A 20,748-nucleotide genomic window follows, 5' to 3' on the forward strand; every position below is an offset into this window, starting at 1 on the left:
CCGGTCACCTCCGTCCCTTGGCCAAAAGCTGCACGTCCCCCCCTGCGTCCCCGCACCCATTTGGCTCCCTGGCAGGAGCGGTTGTGCCCACGGGGGGGCCCTTCCTGTGTCCCCATCCCCGTCCCCAGCTGCGTCCCCTGAGATAAGGAGGGGACACGCTGGGACAGGCTGTGCTGGGGCTGGTGGCCGCGTTTCAGGGTGACCATGGGGGCTGCTGCCCTGTCCCTGCTGCTCCTGGGGGGTCTGCGCTTGGCCCCCACCCTGGGGCTCCTCCAGGACCCCCCCACCGTGTACGAGGGACCCCCCGGCAGCTATTTTGGCTTCGCCCTGGATTTCCACATGACGGAGGGCAGGTAGGGGACAGGGGGGTGCTGGGACCAGACGTGGCACCCGTACCCCCACCTGACACCCGTACGCCCCCCGACCCCCGCTCTGCCCCCAGGCCCAGCGTGGCGGTGGGGGCTCCCCGCGCCAACACCTCCCAGCCCGGGGTGACTCAACCCGGCGCCGTCTTCCTCTGCTCCTGGCCCCCCGGAGACCCCCCGTGCCGCCCCCTCCCCGTGGACACTGCGGGTACGTGGGTGCCGTGGGGTGCTGGGTGGGTGCGGGGGGGTCACCGACCCCACACGCTCCCCATCTCGCACCCCCCAGGAGACGAGACCGAGACCCAACACTCCTTGGAGCTCCACACCTACAAGTCGCACCAGTGGCTGGGGGCGACGGTCACCAGCTGGGACGGCAAACTGGTGGTGGGTGCACCCAGTGGGTGTGCGGGTGGGTGGGCACCCTTGGGTGGCAGCGGGGTGGGCACCCACCCTGTCCCCGTCCCCGCGGCCAGGCCTGCGCCCCCCTGCAGCACTGGAACGCCATGGAGGGCCATGACGAGGCTTTCCGCACCCCCACGGGCGCCTGTTTCGTGGGTGCCCCCGGGCTGCAGCGCGTCGCCTGGTACTCGCCCTGTCGCGACCAGATCATGGCCAGCACCTACCGCGAGAGCAACTACTGTGAGTTTTGGGGGGAGGGGGGTGGGTGCCCCCCACCCTGGCCGGGCTGACCCTGCCCTGCGCCCGCAGCCTACGACAAGCGCTACTGCGAGATCGGGTTCAGCGCGGCCGTCACCCCGGTGAGATGGGTGCTGGGGCGGGTGCCCCCGGGGACGCCCGTGGGGATGCAGAGGGGGGGGCCGGGGTGGTACCCGGGTGGGGATGCTGAGTGGGGGGATGCTGAGGTGGGGGTATCAGGGACGGGGATATTAGATGGGGGTGCCAGGGTGGGGGGTGCTGGGGTGGGGTTGCTAAGGTGGGAGAAACTGGGGTGGGAGATGCCAGGGTGGAGGATGCTGGATGGGGGTGATGGGGTGGGAGATGCTGGGGTGGGGGATGCTCCAAGGTGGGAGTGCCATAGAGGGGGTGGCCCGGGGTGGGGTGCCATGGAGGGGAATGTTGGATGAGGGTCTCGGGGTGGGGGTGCTAAGGTGGAAGAAACTGGGGTGGGAGATGCCAGGGTGGAGGATGCTGGATGGGGGTGATGGGGTGGGAGATGCTGGAGTGGGGGATGCCCCAAGGTGGGAGTGCCATAGAGGGGGTGGCCCGGGGTGGGGTGCCATGGAGGGGGTTGTTGGATGAGAGTCTCAGGGTGGGAGATGCTGGGGTGGGGGGTAGCAGGGTGGGGGTGCCCCAGGATTGGGGTGCTATGGAGGGGGATGCTGGATGAGTGTGTTGGGGTGGGGGATACCAGGGTGGGGGATACCAGGGTGGGGGGTACTAGGCTGGGGGATGGATTCTGGGGTGGGGGTGCCATGGAGGAGTGCCCCGGGGTGGCGCTGACACCACTGTTCCCGCAGGACGGCCGGCTGGTGCTGGGTGCCCCCGGCGGTTACTACTTCATGGGTGAGTCCCACTGCCCGGGTCCTCACTTTGGGTGGGCACAGCGGTGACACCCAGCACGGGACACCCCATAGATGCCACCCGCAGTGGCACTGGCAGCCCGGGTGGGGCCCAGCAAGTGCCCACCCAGTGAGCGCCGGTGTCCCCCGGTGCCCCAGGGCTGCTGTACTCGGTGGAGCTCGATGCCATCCTGACTCGCTTCCACGGCCAGTCGCTGCTGTGGCCGGGGGCCCCGGGACGCCCCACGGGGCAGCCGGTGTCTGAGGACTACAAGGACGGGTACCGGGGTGAGCAGGGGCTAGGGGGACAGGGGGGCAGCCCAGCCCCACCGTGGCTCCTGCCGGGGGGCACAGTGGGGGTCACCGGGGCCATATCTCTGCAGGGTACGCGGTGGCCGTGGGCGAGTTTGATGATGATGCCAAAACGAAAGGTACGGGCAGGGGGGCCAGGGCCGGTTGTGGGGGGACAGGTCTCAGGCACCCCTGGGCTCCGGGGTCCCCTCCCAAGGGCTTGGGAACACGGCTTGTTCCAGCTCAGGAGTCCTGTCTGTGCCCGTGTCCCCCTGCCCACCCCAGCGCCAGGGGCGTCCCCATGTCCCCCTGTCCACCCCGGTGCCAAGGGTATCTCTGTGCCCACCCTGGTGTCAGGGGTGTCCCCATGCCCACCGCAGTGACAGGGGTGTTCCCATGTCCCCCTGCCAAGCCCAGTGACAGGGGTGTCCCCGTTTCCCCTTGCCCACCCCAGTACCAGGGGTATCTCTGTGCCCACCCCAGTGTCCCCATGTCCCCCCGGTGCCACACTGGGGCACTCAGGACCTTTGTTCACCACAGAGTACGTGGTGGGAGTTCCCAACAAGAGGAACACGAGGGGCGAGGTGAGTGGCACCCGCTGGCTGTGCAGGGGTGACGGGTGGTGGGGACAACGCTGTGACACCCCAGGATGGGGACGGGGACGGGACCTGATGCCACTCTGGGCAGGTGGAGATTTTCAGCGTGGGGGTGACCATGCGCCGGCTGCAGGGAATGGCCAGCGAGCAGGTACCCCCCACAGCGGCACCCCAGCACCCTGCCCCACACCCTGCCCCACACCCTGCACCCCCAGCACCCTGCCCCACACCCTGCCCCACACCCTGCCCCACACCCTGCACCCCCAGCACCCTGCCCCACACCCTGCCCCGCACCCTGCCCCACATCCTGCACCCCCAGCACCCTGCACCCCCAGCACCCTGCCCCACACCCTGCCCCACACCCTACACCCCCCAGTGTCCATCCCATGGCCCCCAGTGCCCCCCCACCCCACTGCCCGCTCCCAGCACCCCTTGGCTCCCTGCTGCCCACTGTCACCCTTCCCAGCACCCTGTCACCCCACAGTTGCCCCCCCAGTGCCCCACAGCGCCCCTGCACCCTCACCCCAGAGCACCCAGCACCCACTGTCCACCCCAGCACCCAACTGCCCCCTCTCCCCACCCACCGCACCCCACGCTGCCCCCCCGGTGCCACCCCACACCCTTTGCAGGTGGCATCGTACTTCGGGCACACGGTGGCCGTGGCTGATGTCAACGGGGACGGGTGAGAACCAGGACTGTGCGCCCCCCAACCCCCTGGGGGCACCCTAGGGTGCTGCCCCCCACCCAGGACACCCCTGCGTGCCACCAAGTCCCCAAACTCGCCCCTGCAGGCACGACGACGTGCTGGTGGGTGCCCCCCTGTACCTGGCCCGGTGCCCCGACGGGCAGCGCAGCGAGCTGGGGCGCCTCTATCTCTACCTGGGGGGGGGACAGCGGCCCCTGGCCGGGCCCCCCCAGACCCTGACAGGCACCCACCCCTATGGCCGCTTTGCCGCTGCCATCGCCAGCCTGGGGGACCTGGACAAGGACGGCTACGGCGGTAACAGCGGGGTGGCACGGGGGGGTGTTGGGGACACCCCGGTCTGAATAAACCATCGGGGAAACTGAGGCAGGAGCACCTGGGTGGGCGGCGGTGCTGGGATGGGGCAGCTCGTGGGCGCTCGTGTCCCCAGATGTGGTGGAGGGTGACCCACTAGGGGGTGACAGTGGCAGTGGAAGGGGGGCTGTGACAGGGGACATGCCAGAGCCCCCAGTGCTTGCTCTAAGCCATTGGGGAAACTGAGGCAGCAGTATCTGGGTGGGTGGAAGTGCCAGGATGTGGCAGCCCTTGAGCGCTCATGTCCCCATGTGTCCCCAGATGTGGTGGTGGGTGCCTCGCTGGGGTGACAGTGGCAGTGAGGATGGGGGGCTGTGCCAGGGGACAAGCCAGACTCCCCAGCTCTAAATAAACCATTGGGGAAACTGAGGCAGGAACAGCCAGGTGGTGTCAGTGCTGGGTCGGGTCAGCTGGTGGGTGCTGATGTCCCCGTGTGTCCCCAGACGTGGCGGTGGGTGCCCCGCAGGGGGGTGACGGTGGCAGCGGGCAGGTCCTCATCTTCCGCGGGCAGAGCGAGGGGCTGTCCCCGCTGCCCACCCAGCGCCTGGGCAGCCCCTTCCCCGGCCCCGCCGCCTTCGGCTTCGCCCTGCGCGGGGCCACCGACCTGGACGGCAACGGCTACCCGGGTACGGCCACCCCGCGGCACCCCCGTGTCACCCCAGCGCCACCCGCCCCGTCACCCACCCCCTGCTTGTCCTTGTCCCCGCAGATCTGCTGGTGGGGGCGTACGGGGCGGCCGGGGTGGCTGTGTACCGGTGAGTGACCGTCCCGGCGGCTCTGGTGGCAGGGTGGGTGTCCCTGCCCGGGTCCCCTGGCACCTGAGCTCTGTCACCCGCAGGGGACAACCTGTGGTGGTGGCCCGGACTCAGCTGAGTGTCCCCGATGGGCTGAACCCTGAGATCCTGGCGTGTGTCCTGCCCGGGTCCAGCACCCGCGTCAGCTGGTGAGCCATGGGGTGGGGACACTGCTGCGGGGACACTGCCATGGGGACACCGCTGTGGGGTCACTGCCATGGGGACACCGCTGTGGGGACATCACTGTGGGGACACTGCCATGGGGGCACCGCCATGGGGACACAGCCATGGGGACACCACTGTGGGGACACTGCCGTGGGGACACCACCATGGGGACACTGCAGTGGTGACACCACTGTGGGGACACCGCTGTGGGATCACTGCCATGGGGACACCGCCATGGGGACATCACTGTGGGGACACTGCCATGGGGGCACCGCCATGGGGACACAGCCATGGGGACACCACTGTGGGGACACTGCCGTGGGGACACCACCATGGGGACACTGCAGTGGTGACACCACTGTGGGGACACCTCTGTGGGGCCAGCACTGTGGGGACACCGCTGTGGGGACACTGCCATGGGGACAGCACCACGGGGACACTGCAGTGGTGACACCACTGTGGGGACACTGCTGTGGGGACAGCACTGTGGGGACACCGCTGTGGGGACACTGCCATGGGGACAGCACCATGGGGACACACCGCCATGGGGACACCACTGTGGGGACACCGCCATGGGGACACTGCCATGGAGACACCACCATGGGGACACTGCAGTGGTGACACCACTATGGGGACACTGCCGTGGGGACAGCACTGTGGGGACAGAACTGTGGGGACACTGCTGTGGGGACACTGCCATGGGGGCAGCACCATGGGGACACTGTAGTGGTGACACCACTGTGGGGACACCGCTGTGGGGACACCACTGTGGGGACACTGTTGTGGGGACACCGCCATGGGGACACTGCCATGGGGACACCACAGTGGGGACACTGCCATGGGGACACCACTATGGGGACCACTGTTGCGGGGACATCGCCCTGGGGTGGCAGCAGGTCCCTGAGCACCCCTGGGTGCTGTCCCCACCGCAGCTTCCCCGTGGTGCTGTGTGTCAGCGTGACGGGCCAGCGCCTCCCGCCGAGCGTCCGTGAGTGCCAGCGTCACCCGGGGGGACAATGGGTGGCACCAGGGGTGGCACCGGTGCCATGTGTCCCCTGCCCGGTGTCCCCTGCCAGGCCTCGATGCGGAGCTGCAGCTGGACCGGCTGAAGCCCAAACTGTCCCGGCGGGTCCTGCTGCTGCAGGGCCACCAGCCGGTGTGGCAGGGGACACTGGCGCTGGCGCCGGGGACACCCCCCCAGTGCCACAACCTCACCGCCTTCCTGCGGGTATGGGGACAGGACAGCGTGGGCTGGGACAGTGGGGACAGCGGGGTCCTCAGCCCCGGAGGGTGGGGGGCAGGGGTGGGGACAGTGGCATACCCAGGAGGGTGGGGGACTGGGATGGGGACAGTTGGCATCTGCAGCCAGGATGGGGACAGTGGCATCCCCAGCTGGCATGGGGACATGGATGGGGACAATAGTGTCCCCAGCCAGAGAGGATGGGGACATGGATGAGAAGAGTGTTGCCCCCAGCCAGGCTGGGGACAGAGATGGGAACAGTATTGTCCTCAGCCAAGTGGATGGGGGGACAGGGTTGGGGACAGTGTCATTTCCAGGCAGGATGGGGACAGGGCTGGGGACAGGGCTGGGGACAGCATTGTGCTCTGCCCGCGGGTGTCCCCAGGCTGAGACCGAGTTCAAGGACAAGCTGAGCCCGGTGGCCCTGAGCCTGCGGCTGTCACTGTCCCCCCCGGAGGGGTCCCCGGGGCTGGTGCTCTATGGGGACACCCTGGTGCAGGCGCAGGTAGGTGACACGGCTGAGCTGGGGACATCGCTGCGGTGATCTGGGCTGGGCTGGTCCCCAGCCTGTCCCCAGTGTCCCCAACCCCTCCCTGGGACACAGCCCATGTGCTCCCCGCTGTCCCCAGTGTCCCCGTGTGATGTCCCCCCCATCTCCCTCCCTGTCACTGCTCCCTCCCTCAGGTTGTCCCTCCAGTCCCCACACTGTCCCCAATCCTGCTGTGGGATATGTTTCCTACTCACCCTGCTGTCCCCAACCCCTCCCCATGATGTCCCCTCCTGTTGTCCCTGTTTCCTCCTTGGGATGTCCCCTCGCTACCAGCCTCTGTCACCAGCCTCTCCCTGGGATGTCCCCTCTGTACCCCACTCCCATCCCCAATCTCTCCAGCGTGGCCCCCCAGTACCTTCCATTGTCCCCAGTACCCCTCTAGGATGTCCCCTCAGTACACCCTGTTGTCCCAAACCCTTCCCTGGGATGTCCCCCAGTATCCCTTGTTGTCCCAAATCCCTCCCCAGGATGTCCCCACACTATCTCCCCCTGTACCACTGAGATGTCCCCCCAGTATCCCTTGTTGTCCCCAGTCCCTCCCTGGAATGTCCCCTGAGTACCTCCCACTGTCCCCAAGCCCTCCCCACAATGTCCCCTCTGTACACCCCACTGTCCCAAATCTCTCCCTGGAATGTCCCCTCAGTACCCCTTCTTGTCCCCAATTCCTCTGTACCCCGCACTGTCCCCAGTGTCCCCCTGGCATCTGTCCTTCCCTGCCGTCCCCAGTCCCTCCCCACAATGTCCCCTCTGTACCTCCCATTGTCCCCAATGCCTCCCCATCCCACCCCTCCCACGCTGTCCCCCTGTCCCCCCTTGTCCCCCCCAGACCCACATCATCCTGGAGGACTGCGGCGATGACAACCTCTGCGTCCCCGACCTCCGCCTGGCCGCCCACACGTGAGCACCCACCTGGGCGAGGGGGGGTCCCCGCTGTCCCCCGGGTGCTGACCGTGTCCCCGTGTCCCCCCAGGCCCAGCAGAGCCCTGTTGATGGGGGCGGAGGCCGGGCTGGTGCTGAGCGTGGTCGCCGGCAACATGGGCGAAGGTGCCTTTGAAACCGAACTGCGGGTGCAGCTGCCCCCCGGCACCCACTACCAGGCGGCACGCAGCAGCATCCCGGTGGGTGTGGGGTCACATCCTGCCCTGGGTGGCCATCACCCTGCATGTGGGTGCCCAAGGGTGGTGGGTGCCAGGGGGTGATGGAGATGGGGGGTCACATCCTGCCCTGGGTGTCCATCACTCATCATGTGGGTGCCCAAGGGTGATGGGTGCCAGGGGATGCTGGGGATGGGAGGTCACATCCTGCCCTTGGTGACTGTCACCCTGCATGTGGGTGCCCAAGGGTGGTGGGTGCCAGGGGGTGCTGGGGATGGGTGGTCACATCCTGCCCTTGGTGACTGTCACCCTGCATGTGGGTGCCCAAGGGTGGTGGGTGCCAGGGAGTGCTGGGGATAAGGGGTCACATCCTGCCCTTGGTGGCCGTCATCCTTTGTGTGGGTGCCTGACAAAGGGTGCCGGGGCGGGGGGGTCACATCCTGCCCTTGGACCATGCAGGTCCCCAGGGTGGCTGGTGAATGTTAGCGTCCCTGATGTGTCCCCCCCGCTGTGTCCCCCCCCTGCAGGGACAGGAGAAGCTGAACTGCAACCCCCGCAAGGAGAACGGGAGCCAGGTGGTGCTGTGCGAGCTGGGGAACCCCATGAAAGCGGGGGCGCAAGTAAGGGGTTGGGGTGTCCCCCCATGCCCATCACCCTGGCGGTGGGGCTGGTGTTGGCCAGTCAACCCCTGTCCCGCTGTCCCCCCAGGTCACCGTGGACATGGAGCTGAGTGTGTCCAGGCTGGAGGACATGGGTGACACCATCACCTTCCAGCTCCAGCTGCGCAGGTGACTCTGTGACAACCCCCTGTCCCCTGCCCAGTGTTGAGGACTTGGTGGCCTCAGCGTGTCCCCAGACTCACCCCTTGGTGTCCCCACAGCATGAACAGCCCCAGCCCTGCCAACGTGTCGGTGACCGTGCCCGTGGAGGTGCAGGCGGAGATGGAGCTGCGGGGGTGAGGGGCTGGGGGGACACAGAGGGCTGGGGGGGACACGGGGTGACACTGACACCCCCTCTCCTGCCAGCACGTCCCTTCCTGCCACCACGGTGCTGCCTGCGAGCTGGCACAGGGCAGAGGGCAGCCGGCGCCCCGAGGACCACGGCATCAGGGTGGAGCACGTCTACCAGGTTGGGTGCTGCACCCATGGGTGCCCTAGTGACTGTCTCCTTGTCCCCTTGTCCCCTCCCCGGTGTCACCTCACCATCCTCCTGCAGCTCCACAACAAGGGTCCCAGCACTGTCAGCGGGGTCACCCTGCTCCTCGCTGTCCCCAACCAGCTGGGTGGCCGTGTCCTGCTCTACCTGCTGGAGCTGGACACCGAGGGGGAGGTGAGCTGCACTGACCCCCCCGGCCTCAACGCCGAGCAGGTAGGGTGCTGCCAGGGGAGCTGAACCCCCAATAGGTGCTGGGTGGGTGCCGCGGTGATGTCCCCCCCGCCTTATCTCCTTGCAGCTGGAGATGCCGCGGCCCACGGGCGCAGCACCCCGCAATGGCACCCACGGGCGGGAGCGCAGGGAGGTGGCGGAGCTGGAGGAGCCCGTGGCCGTGGTGAGCGGGTGCTCCTGGGGACCTGCACCCCAGGACGGGTGCAGGGGCTGCGGGTGCCCCCCAGCGTGCTGGGGTGGGAGTCACAGTGACACCCGGATGTCTCGCAGGGCTGCAGCAACACCCCGTGTGTGGGTGTCACCTGCTGGGTGCCCACCCTGGCCAAGGACCAGCGGGTGCTGGTGAGCGTCCGCGCCCTGCTCTGGATGGACACCCTGCAGCAGGTACTGTCCCCTCTTGGGGACACGGGAGTGGCGCGTGTCCCCAGGGTGTCCCCCTCCTGCATGCTGGTCCCTGGGCACCTATGGGAAGCAGCCATGGGGATGTACAGGGAGATGGGTGCCCCGTTGGCTGCCAGTACCCTTGATGCCACATCCGCACGTGTCCCCAACATGTCCCCACATGTCCCCATGTCTGTCCCCAGCCGGAGCACCTCCTGCAGCAGTTCCTCATCCAGTCGCACGCCTGGTTCAACACCTCGGCCATGCCGTACCGCGTGCAGCCCCGCGTCCTGCCCACCGGGGAGGCCGCGGTAGGGCTGGCACGGGCACAGGGGGACACGGGGACAGGCTGTGGTGGCAGCCATGTCACACACCTGTCCTTTGCAGGCTGTCACCGAGGTGGTTCGCGCCACTCCCGGGGGCGAGGGGACTGTGCCGGTGCAGTGGGTGGTGCTGGGGGCCCTTGCTGGGCTCCTGCTCCTCACCCTCCTCATCCTCCTCATGTGGAAGGTGAGTGGATGGCAGGGGGACACTGGGGACACCAGTGACACTTGCCACGGTGGTGGGACCCCAGTGGCACTGGAGTGACTCAGGAAATGGGAGATCCAGCCCTGGGAGTGCAGAATGGGGGGCAGTGCCTGGGGTGATGCTGTGGTGTCCCCTGGGGTGATGCTGTAGTGTCCCCGGTGGCTCGGCTGTCACCGTGTCCCTCCCCCAGATGGGTTTCTTCAAGAGGACACGGCCACTCACCGAGGAGGACACGCAGGAGCTGACACCCAGCCAGGCGCAGGAGCCAGAGGGTGCCCAGGGCTAGTGGGGTGCCCCGGGGCCCCCCTGTGCCCCCACCCCATGGCATGTCCCCTGTCCCAGTCCACATGTCCCCCAGCACCCCTGGGTGCCCATGGGGTGCAGGACCCACGTTTCCAGCACCCCCGGGTGCCCATGGGACACAGGACCCATGTCCCTATCACCCCTATGTCCTCAGCATCCCTGAGTGTCCATGTGGCACATCACCCATGTCCCCATTACCCCCATGTCCCCAGCACCCTTGGGTGCCCATGGGACACATCACCCATGTTCCCAGCACCCCTGGGTGCCCATGGGGCACATCACCCGTGTCCCCATTACCCCCATGTCCTCAGCACCCCTGGGTGCCCATGGGGTCCTGCCCCCACTGCTGCCCCTGGACAATAAATCTCTGCCTGGCACCATGGTGGTTCCTGTGGGGTGACACTGGGGGTGAACAGGGACCAGGTTTGCCTTTTGGGGACCCCACGTGCCTTTTGGGACCCCGTGTGTCTTTTGGGGACCTCGTGTGCCTTTGCACCAGCCCTGCTGGTGCTGATACGGTGGGGACACGAGGGTCAGTGGGGGATGCCGATGCCGATACCAAGTCCCGGTCCCGTTGCTCGGGGCGTCCCAGGGATGGGTACATGGTGGGGATGCTGGTACCGGGGTCAGCCCAGGATGCTGGTGCCGGTACCAAGTCCCGGTCTCTGGGCTCGGGGCGGTCCCGGGGGTGGGTGCAAGAGATCAATGCCGGTCCAGGACTGAGTCCCGGGATGCTGGTGCCCGTACCGAATCCCAGTCCCGGGGCTCGGGGCCGTCCCAGGGATGGGTACAAGGGGTCGATGGTGGTACTGAGGTCAGTGCCAGGATGCCGGTGCCGGTATGGGGCTGTGTCTGCCGGTACCGAGCTGTGGCTGCCGGTACCGGGGTCAGTCCCGGGATGCCGATGTCGGTGCCGAATCCCAATCCCGGGGCTCGGCGGTGGGTACAAGGGGTCCATGCCGTTACTGGGGTCAGTGCCAGGATGCCGGTGCCGGTACTGGGGTCAGTCCGGGGGTGCCGGTACCGACTCCCGGTCCCGGCGCTGTCCCGGGGGTGGGTCTGGGGGTCCGGGGCGGTCCCGGCGGTGGGGGGGCCGGGCCGGGGCGGGGCGGGCGGCGGTGCCCGGCGGCTCCGGCAGGTGGAGCCCGGTCCCCGCGGCGGCGGCGGCGGCGGGCGGAGCGGGCCGGGCCGGGCGGGCCGGGCATGGCGGGGTAACGGCGGCGGAGCGACCATGCGGCCCCGCCGCCTCCTGCCGCCGCTGCCGGTGCTGCTGGCGCTGGTGGCCGCGGGCGGGCGGCGGGCGCGGGGCGCGGCGGAACCGGGAGCGCACGGTGAGAGCGGCCTTTGTGTGCGGGGGCGGCGGGGGGGAGGTGGCCGCCCCCGCCCCGACCCGCCCCGACCCTCTCCATCCCCCCCATCCCGCCGGGGACGGGCCCCTTCGGCTGTCCATCCGTCCCCGGCTGTCCATCCGTCCCCGGCTGTCTGTCCGGCTCCCCTCCGCCCCTCCCGCGTCTGTCCGTCCATCTCCCCCGCCCCGGGCGGTTCTGGCTATCGGCGGCAATAGGGTGCTGGGCGTGGGTCCTGGGGGTGCAGGAGGGTGTGTGTGGGGATCCTCGGTAGTGCCAGGGGGTGCAATTGGGTGGGTGGAGGCCCTGGGCAAGAGCTTGGGGGTGCAGGGTGGTGGGTGGGGGTCCCAGGCCATGGAGTGCAAGGTGATGGGTGGGGGTCCTACACAGAGCCTGGGGGTGCAGGATGGTGGGTGGGGGTCCTGGGCAGTGCCAGGGGGTGCAACATGATGGGCGGGGGTCCCGGGCAATGGGGTGCAGAGTGATGGGTGGGGGTCCTAGGAAGAGCTTGGGGGTGCAGGAGGTTATAGAGGGGTCCTTGGTGGAGCCAGGGGATGAAGCTGGGTGGGTGGGGGTCATGGACAGAGCTTGGGGGTGCAACATGATGGGTGGGGGTCCCAGGCCATGGAATACAGGGTGATGGGTGGGGGTCCCGGGCTGTGCCAAGGGATGCAACATGATGAGTGGGGGTCCTAGGCCATGGGGTGATGGGTGGGGGTCCTAGACAGAGCTTGGGAGGGTGGTTGGGGGTCCCAGGCTATGGAAATGCATGATGGTGGGTGGGGTGTCCCGAGCAGAGCTGGGGGGCAGGATGGTGGGGGCGTCCTGGGCAGTGCCAGGGGATGCAATGCGGTGGGTGGGGGTCCCAGGCTGGGGTGTACAGGAGGGTGGGGGTCCTGGGCAGCACCCAGGGGTGCAGGATTGGGGGGGGGGGGGCATCCTGGGTGAGGTGGGGGGGTCACCCCATTGCAGCACCTCTGCAGGCAGGGTGGGCCTTGGGGTGCACTGTCCCACTTTGGCGTCCCCACCATGGCTCCCTGTGACACCCCACCCACACCCAAACCCTCCTGGCAGTGCCGGGGAGTCAGGCGGGGGGGGGAATAGGGTGAGGGGGTTCCTGACCCTGGCACAGCTGTGGCCCCATCCTGCCTGCACTGGCTCAGCTCTCCAGCTGCTGTCACTCGTCCCCATGGGTGACAGCGGTGACGGGGCACAGGGCCGGATGCCTGGGTCCCAACACCCCCCCAGGGCCTGGCACCCCCTCCCGCCCCATCCTGGAGCTGTGGAATCATACTGGGAGGCACTGGGAAGCCAGGGGGGTGCCAGCGTGCCCTGCAGTGGCCGTGCCACCAGCTGGGGACCCCTTGGCCATAGTGGGGGGGCTTGTGTCCATGGGCCAGAGTGTGGGGAGGCTGTGCCCCCCGCCCTGGGGTGTGGCATCTTCCCCCCGACCCGGAGGACACGGGGGGTGGCCATTGGTGCCAGCTGTCCCCTGCAGCTGTGGGTGGCCGGCATGTGGCCGTGGGGACATTCCTGCCCCCTGGGTGCCGGCTGTCCCCACTATGTGGGGTCACGCCCCCCAGCTCCCCCTCCCCATGCCTGACCCCCCCAGCGCGTCACCAAAACAGCTGCTGCAAATTCCTCCCCTTACCCATCGCCACATCTGGGCTGGGCTGGGGGGCGGGGGTTGGGTTGCCCCGTGGGGTGGGGACATTTGGGGGCACAGGACGCTGCCGGGGGGGACACGGGGTCCCGAAAGCGCCCGGGGTTGTGGGATGAAGGAGGTCGTTGCCAGGGTGACGGCGCCTGAGCCGGGCCGGCTGCCAAGGGCTGCGGGCTCATGCGCAGGATGGCGCCGGCACGGGGGGGCCTGGGACATGGGAGGGGTGGGGTGACCCCCCAGCTGTGCCCACCCCTGCCCTGCGTCGGGGACCGGGCTGGGGAACCTGTCCCTGAGCTGCTGGTGGGACCCACTGGGGTGGAGACCCCTGAACTCATGACATGTGTGAGTTGCACCCTGGGGGGATGGCCCTGGCTGTCCCCTTGGTGGGGGGGGACACACACAACTGGGTGCACCCACCTGCATGGGCACATCACCCTGGAGCAATAAGCCCCCACCTGCTTCAGGGGGGCACAGGAGGGGCATAGGGATGATGCCCCCACCCCCAGGATGGTGCCCACTGTCCTGCTGGGGTGGGACCTGTCACCTTACTGGGGTGGTGCCCATGACCCTCTGGATGGGTCCCACCATTCTGCTGAGCTGGGTCTTACCACCCTGCTGGGACAGTGGCCATGACCCACGGGGATGGGTCCCACCGCCCTCCTGAGTTGGGTCCCACATCCTGCTGGGTTGGTACCTGTGATCCTCCAGGATGGTGCCCATGACCCACTGGGATGGGTCTCACCACCTAATGGGATGGTGTCCATGACCCTCTAGGATGGGTCCTATCACCTGTTGGGATGATGCCCATGATCCTCCAGGGTGGTGGCAATGACCCACCAGGATGGTGGCAGTGACCCACTAGGATGGGTCCCACCATTCTGCTGAGTTGTGTCCCATGTCCTGCTGGGATGGTGCCCATGACCTACTGGGATGTATCCTGCCACCTACGGGGATGTTGCCCCTGACCCACCAGGGTGGTGCCCATAACCCACCAGGATGGGTCCCACCATCCTATCCAACCACCCTGCTGGGTTGGTGGTCCTCATCCACCACCATGGCCCTCCAAGATGAGTCCCACCAGCTGTTGGGATAGTGTCCATGATCTTCCAGGATGGTGACCATGACCCCCTGGGATGGGTCACACCACCTACTGGGTTGGTGGCCATGACCCTCTGAGATGGGTCCCACCACCCTGCTGAGAATGGGTCCCACCACCTGCAACGGTGCCCCCACACCATCCCCAGGACACTCTGGGGTTCCCATCATCATGTGGTGTGACCTGTGTCCTCACCCACGTGTCCCCATGTCCCCGCAGAGGTGCTGCTGAAGGTGCAGGTGCTGGAGAGCGGGACGCTGACCCCGCTGGCCCAGGCCACCCTGGAGGTCTTTGGCCAGCGCAGCTCACTGGCGGCCACCACCACCGACCACGAGGGCACCGGCGTCCTGCCCGTCCCCTACCGCCTGGGCACCTGGGTCCTTGTCACCGCCGCCCGCCGCGGCTACGTCACCGCCTCCGTCCCCTGGCGCGTCAACAAGCTGCCGCGTGAGTGATGGGGACCCCAGCCCTTGTGGGGGACCCCAACCCTTTACTGGGACACCCTGAGCCCTTATGGGGAGACACAATCCCTTACTGGGGGATCTGAGCCCTTATGCGGGTCCCAGTCCCTTACTCGGGGACCCTGAGCCCTTACAGGGGACACAATCCCTTACTGGGGGCCTCCAAGGCTTGATGGGGGGACCTCAACCTCTTACTGGGGGACCCCAAGCCCTTACTGGTGAGCCCCGCACCCTGGGCTGGGTGCCAACCCTTGTCCCCGGGGCCATGGCGGGGCGCGGGGGGAGCGCGAGGTGGCGTCGATGGGGTCACCTTGCTGGGGGTGGGACACGTGGGAGGGCTCAGCTGGGGGGAGGGCGTGCAAGGATGGGGGTGCAGGGATGGGAGTGCAGGGATGTGGGGTGCAGGGATGGGGGATGTAGGGATGTGGGGTACAGGGATGGGGGATGTAGGGATGTGGGGTACAGGGATAGGGCTGCGGGGATGGGGGTGTAGGAGTGGGGGTGCACAGGGATGGGGGTGCAGGAGTGGGGGGTGCAGGGATGGGGGTGCAGGGATGTGGGGTACAGGGATGGGGGATGTAGGGATGTGGGGTACAGGGATAGGGGTGCAGGGATGGGGGTGTAGGGATGAGGGTGCACACAGATGGGGGTGCAGGGATTGGGGGTACAGGGATGGGTTGTACAGGGATAGGGGTGCAGGGATGGGGGTGCACACAGATGGGGGTGCAGGGATTGGAGGTACAGGGATGGGTTGTACAGGGATAGGGGTGCAGGGATGGGGGTGCACACAGGTGGAGGTGCAGGGATTGGGGTACAGGGATGGGTTGTACAGGGATGGGGGTGCAGGAATGAGAGGTGCAAGAACGAGGATGTAGGGATTGGGGGGTGCCTGTGCTGGCAGGGGGCTGGAGATGTTTGTGGGGAGCAGGAGGGGTGCAAAGATCGGGGTGACCACAGGATGGGGGTGCAGGGGGCGTGCCAGGACTGGGTGCGGGGGCACACAGGGACTGGGGGACAAGGACAGGGGACGTGCACGGGCTGTGCAAGGATGGGGGTGTGCAGGGGTCCCCCACCTCCCTGTCCCCACCAGTGGACTGTGCTGTGCGCATCCCCCCCTTCCCACCAGCACCCCCCTCCTCCCCAACCCCTCCCACAACTCAGGCCACTGTGGGGGGGTATTTTTGGGGGTCCCCCTTTGCAGTCTACGCCTCCATCAGCCTCTACCTGCTCCCCGAGCGTCCTGCCACCCTCATCCTCTACGAGGACCTGGTCCAGATCCTCCTGGGCTCCCCAGGTGAGCGATGGCGCGAGGCGGGGGGTGACACCAGCACCCTTGGGTGCTGCCACCCACCGCGTCCCCATGCGCAGGTGGCCGTGGGCAGCCGTGGGCGCAGTTCCCGCGCCGGGCAGCCCGCCTGCCCCGCAGCTCCACGTACAGCCAGCTCGCCGCGTCCCTCACCGCCGCCACCGGCCCCGGCCTGGCCCGCGCCTTCCCCGCCTTCCTGGGCGCCGAGGACAGCAGCGGTACGGGGGACACGGGGGGGATGCAATGGGGGACACCCCAAGAGGTCACCCCCATGCGTATGTCACCGTCACTTGTCCCCGCAGCCAATGCCAGCTGGCTGGAGCTGGCGCCGGTGGCGGCTGTCAGCGTCCACCTCTTCACCGGCAACGGGACCGAGGTGCCGCTGGCCGGCCCCGTCCATCTGTCTGTCCCTCTGTCCCCCGACGCCGGGGCTGTGGGGGTCACCAGCGTGCCGGCCTGGAGGTTTGACCCCAAAAGTGGTGAGTGCTGGTTCGGAGGGGTGATGGAGAGGTGGGCACGGCTGGTGCCGGAGGGGGCAGCAGTGGGGGTGATGAGTTTGGGGGATGGCAATGGGGAGGGTGATGAATTTGGGGGTGGCAGTGGTGGGGATGATGAGTTTGGGAGGGTGATGAGTTTAGGGGATGGTGGTGGGGGTGATGAGTTTGGGGGTTGGCAGTAGGGGGCTCATGAGTTTGGGGGAGTGATGAGTTTGGGGGATGGCAGTAGGGGGCTGGTAAGTTTGGGGGATGGCAGTAGGGGGCTGATGAGTTTGGGGGCGTGATGAGTTTGAGGGATGGCGGTGGGGGTGATGAGTTTGGGGGATGGCAGTAGGAGGCTGATGAGTTTGGGGGGGTGATGGGTTTGGGGGATGGCAGTGGGGGTGATGGGTTTGGGGGATAGCAGTGGGGGGAGTGATGAATTTAGGGGGTGGCGGTGGTGGGGATGATGAGTTTAGGAGAGTGATGAGTTTGGGGGATGGCAATGGTGGGATGATGAGTTTGGGGGATGGCAGTGGGGGTGATGGGTTTTGGGGGATGGCAGTGGGGGGGGTGATGAGTTTTGGAGTGTCACCCCGCTGTGAGGCACAGACAGACAGACGTTGTGGGGGGACACACGTGTGTCCCTGCAGGGCTGTGGGTGCGGAACGGGACGGGGCTGATCCGTAAGGAGGGCCAGCAGCTCTACTGGACATTCGTCTCCTCCCAGTTGGGATACTGGGCGGCGGCCCTGCCCTCGCCCAGCACAGGTAGGGTGACACCCATGGGTGTCCCTGGGGATGGGCTGTCCTGCAGGTGGGTTTGGGGGGGTGAAGGGCACCCAGCCCCTGGGTGCTCTCATGGGGGGGTCCCCGTGTCACCTCTGATCCCGCTGTCCCCCAGGGCTGGTGGCCATGGCTGCGGGCATGACGGACATCACCACCTACCACACCATCTTCCTCCTCACCATCCTGGGCGCGCTCGCCCTGCTCGTCCTCATCCTCCTCTGCCTCCTCATCTACTACTGCAGGTCAGTGACCCCCCCCCACACCCTGGGGTCCTGACCACAGCTGGGGGTGGGACAGGGAACGTACAGGGGACATACACATTCACCTGGCACCCTGGGCATCCTATAGCTGGGTATGGGGGGACACTGCCTGCCTGGATCCCTTGGGTGCCCTATAGCTTTGGAGGGGGGGGCAGCATTCCCTGGCACCCCTGGGTGCCCTATACCTGATTATGGGGGGAGTCAGCCCCTGGCACCCCCAGATGCCCTATAGCTGCCTATGGGGTGGATACTGGCTGCCTGGAACTCCTCCACACATATAGCTGCCTATAGGGAGCCCCCCCACCCCCTGGCACCCACAGGTGCCCCCATAGACAGCACCACCCTCCTTGCACCCCTGGGCATCCTCTAGCTGGCTTTCTTTTTTGGGGGGTGCACCAATCCCCAGCACCCCTTGGTGCCCTATAGTTCCTTTTGGGTGGGGGGGCCACCACTCCCCTGCTTCCCCACCTTGGGTGCCCTATAGCTGCTTTAGGGTAGAGGGAGCACCATTTCCCAGCACCCCCAGAAGCCCTACAGCTGGTTTTGAGGCGGGGGGTCACACCTCCTTCTGGCACTGTGGGTCCCCTATAGCTGCTTTGGAGTGGAGGGGGCACCACACCCCAGCACCCCTGGGTGCCCTATAGCTGGTTTTGAGGGGGGGGTCTCACATCCCTCTGTCACCCTGGATGCCCTATAGCTGCTTTAGGGGGGACCACCCTCCCCTACACCCCCCCCCCTGCCCGGGAGCTGCAGCCCCCTCCTCTAGCACCCTCCAGCAGGCGAGCGATGGGGTGGGGGGACCCCAGGACCCTGGGTCCCTCCCTGGGGTGACCCCCTCATCTCCCCGCAGGCGGCGGTGCCTGAAGCCGCGGGCCCAGCACCGCAAGCTGCCGCTGCCGGGGGGGCCGCTGGACCCCACCCGCCGTGACCAGGCCACCTCGGTGTCCCAGCTGGACCTGCTGTGCGGTGGCAGCCACCTGGAGACGGCGTCCTCGGGGGGGGACACCGACCTGCCCACCCCCAGTTTACCCCCGTCCACCCGTGACCTCCCCACGGCCCGCCCGGATTTCTTCCAACACCCCCCGGCCCCCCCCCCAGCTCCGCGCCGGCCCCCGCCCCCCCCGCCGCCACCCTGGCCCCCCGCCGCCGCCAGCCGCCCCCCACCGAGGACTATGGCCCCCCCCGCGAAGCCTTCGGCCTCAGGGCCGCCCGCTCGGTGGATGGGCTGCAACCCCCCGACGAGCCCCCCCGGGGGACCCCCGCTTTCCCCTCCCCCCGCCCCCCGTCCCCCCCGGTTTTCTCTCGTTTTCCAACCGAACACCCGCTCCCCGAGCCCCCCCCCCCGCCCACCCTCGCTGGCCCCCCCGGGTCCCCTCCTCCTGTGCGGGGGGGGGGACGATGTGTACCGGGGGGTGATGCCCACCCTCCTCATCCCCGCCCGTTACATGCGCTTGGCCCCCGGCGAACCGGAGGCTCCCCCCGAAAACGACGCGGGGGGACCCGCTCCTACGGGAGCCACAACGGCCCCCCCGGCCCAATCCGCCGCTGGGCAAGGGTTTGAGGAAGGGGAAAACTGGGGGGGGGGCCGTGCCGCCCCCCCGGTGAGCGGCTCGGTGGCCATCCCGGTGCTGCTGGACGGGTCGGCGGTGGCTCAGCTCAACGGGGAGCTGCAGGCGCTGGCGGGGCAGCAGCTCCTAGAATTGGGGGGGCCCCCCCCGCCCCGGGCTTGGTTCGTCTCCCTGGACGGTCGCTCCTCGCAGGTCCGACATTCCTACATCGATCTGCAAGGCGGGGGGGAGAGGGGACCCCCCCAACACCGCCTCCCCCGGGGTGCTGCGGGACAGGGGGAGGACGGAGGAGGGAGCCGCCCCCCCGCCCCGATTCCTGTCGCCTCCCCCGAGGACAACTCGCTGGCCCCTTTGCTGGAAGGGGGGAGGCGCGGGGGGGGCAGCGGGAGGAGCAGCGCCAGCGAACCCCCCCACGACTCCCTGACCAGCCCCGAGGAGGAGGCGCTGGCCGAGGGGGGCGAGGGGGGGGACGAGGGGGGCGACAGGAAAAGCCCCTGGCAGAAGCGGGAGGAGCGGCCGCTCATGGTTTTTAATGTCAAGTGAGTGCGGGGCGGGGACACGCGTGGCAATGAGGGGGGGTGCTGGCATGGTCACCACCATTGTCCCATCCAGCCGCTGCCCTTGTCCCTTGTCACAGCCCCTCCCCTATGTCCTGCCTCTGGTCCTGGGGGGGGACATGTCCCAGAGGTTGGGGGGAGCTGTGGGACCACGGGATGGGGGTCCTGCTATTGCCCGGGGGGCTGTGGGACTCCGGGGGGGTGGCGGGATGAGGGAGTACACTGGTAATGTCATCCTGTCCTGTCACTGTCCCATCTCACTGCTGTCACCCTGTCCCTTGTCCCCATCCCCTCCCCTGTGTCCTGCCTCTCTGGTCCTGGCGGGGGGGGAACATGCCCAGGGGGTGGGGGGAGCTGTGGGACCGTGGGGGTCCTGCCATTGCCCCAGCCCACTATTGTCCCATCCAGCTACTGTCACCCTGTCCCTTGTCCCCGGCCCCTCCCCACTGTGCCCTGCATCTGTCCCTGGGGGGGACACGTCCCAGGGGTGGGGGGAGCTGTGGGAGCGCGGGGGGGTGGTGGGATGGGGAGGGTACACTGGTAATGTCATCCTGTCCTGCCACTGTCCCATCCCACTGCTGTCACCCTGTCCCTTGTCCCCAGCCTCTCCCCACCACCCTGCCAGGAAGGGGACAGAGGGACAAGCCCATCCCCAGGTCACCTGTGTCCATATGTGCTTGGGACCCCACCTCAGGGAATGTGTCACCCCCCCTCCCCAGTTCCTGTGCTGCCACCCTGAGTCCTGATGTCCTGTCCTCGTGTCCCCTTGCTGTGACATTGCCATTCACCTCCTGTCCCCACTTGTGTCCTTGCAGGACGGGGGGGGCCGGCAGTGCCCCCCGGGCCAGTGGTGCCTCCAAGCTGCCATAGGAGCCGATGGGGGGGTCCCTGTCCCCCCCTAAACCTCGTGTCCCCCCCCACCTTGAATTTAATTGTGTTTCTAAACATTTTCTACAT

At 67.9% G+C, this 20,748-nt stretch overlaps 2 protein-coding genes across 5 annotated transcripts; both read left to right on the forward strand.

Annotated features, from left to right (window-relative positions):
• Positions 1-204: 204 nt before the first annotated feature.
• Positions 205-10,636, forward strand: ITGA2B (integrin subunit alpha 2b; the record flags this gene model as incomplete). 4 transcript variants are annotated; one of them, XM_080360012.1, is made up of 30 exons in its annotated part: positions 205-353; positions 443-573; positions 652-749; positions 839-1,004; positions 1,074-1,123; positions 1,844-1,889; positions 2,045-2,173; positions 2,269-2,316; positions 2,717-2,760; positions 2,864-2,923; positions 3,402-3,454; positions 3,564-3,772; positions 4,273-4,455; positions 4,539-4,584; positions 4,668-4,772; positions 5,721-5,776; positions 5,865-6,016; positions 6,414-6,533; positions 7,405-7,475; positions 7,549-7,696; positions 8,200-8,292; positions 8,381-8,460; positions 8,553-8,627; positions 8,698-8,800; positions 8,888-9,040; positions 9,126-9,221; positions 9,329-9,442; positions 9,643-9,750; positions 9,827-9,949; positions 10,158-10,636. In XM_080360012.1, 30 exons carry the CDS (start codon positions 205-207, stop codon positions 10,251-10,253), a joined length of 3,105 nt encoding a protein of 1,034 aa, XP_080216138.1. In that variant the 3' UTR covers positions 10,254-10,636. The 4 variants fall into 4 exon arrangements, with proteins under 4 accessions (XP_080216138.1, XP_080216139.1, XP_080216141.1 ...); XM_080360013.1 differs by lacking the exon at positions 9,643-9,750; XM_080360014.1 differs by lacking the exon at positions 443-573 and having other exon boundaries at positions 222-353.
• Positions 10,637-11,501: 865 nt separating this feature from the next.
• FAM171A2 (family with sequence similarity 171 member A2) lies at positions 11,502-20,661 on the forward strand (the record flags this gene model as incomplete). Its single annotated transcript, XM_080360053.1, is given in 12 exon segments — positions 11,502-11,601; positions 14,595-14,822; positions 16,038-16,130; positions 16,205-16,360; positions 16,445-16,621; positions 17,272-17,388; positions 17,522-17,648; positions 18,517-18,754; positions 18,756-18,782; positions 18,784-18,999; positions 19,001-19,773; positions 20,607-20,661. Coding segments are annotated over 12 exon segments (2,307 nt in total).
• Between the last annotated feature and the right edge of the window lie 87 nt (positions 20,662-20,748).

Source organism: Nesoenas mayeri (assembly GCF_963082525.1).
Source record: "Nesoenas mayeri genome assembly, chromosome: 26".
NCBI classification, from domain to species: domain Eukaryota; kingdom Metazoa; phylum Chordata; class Aves; order Columbiformes; family Columbidae; genus Nesoenas; species Nesoenas mayeri.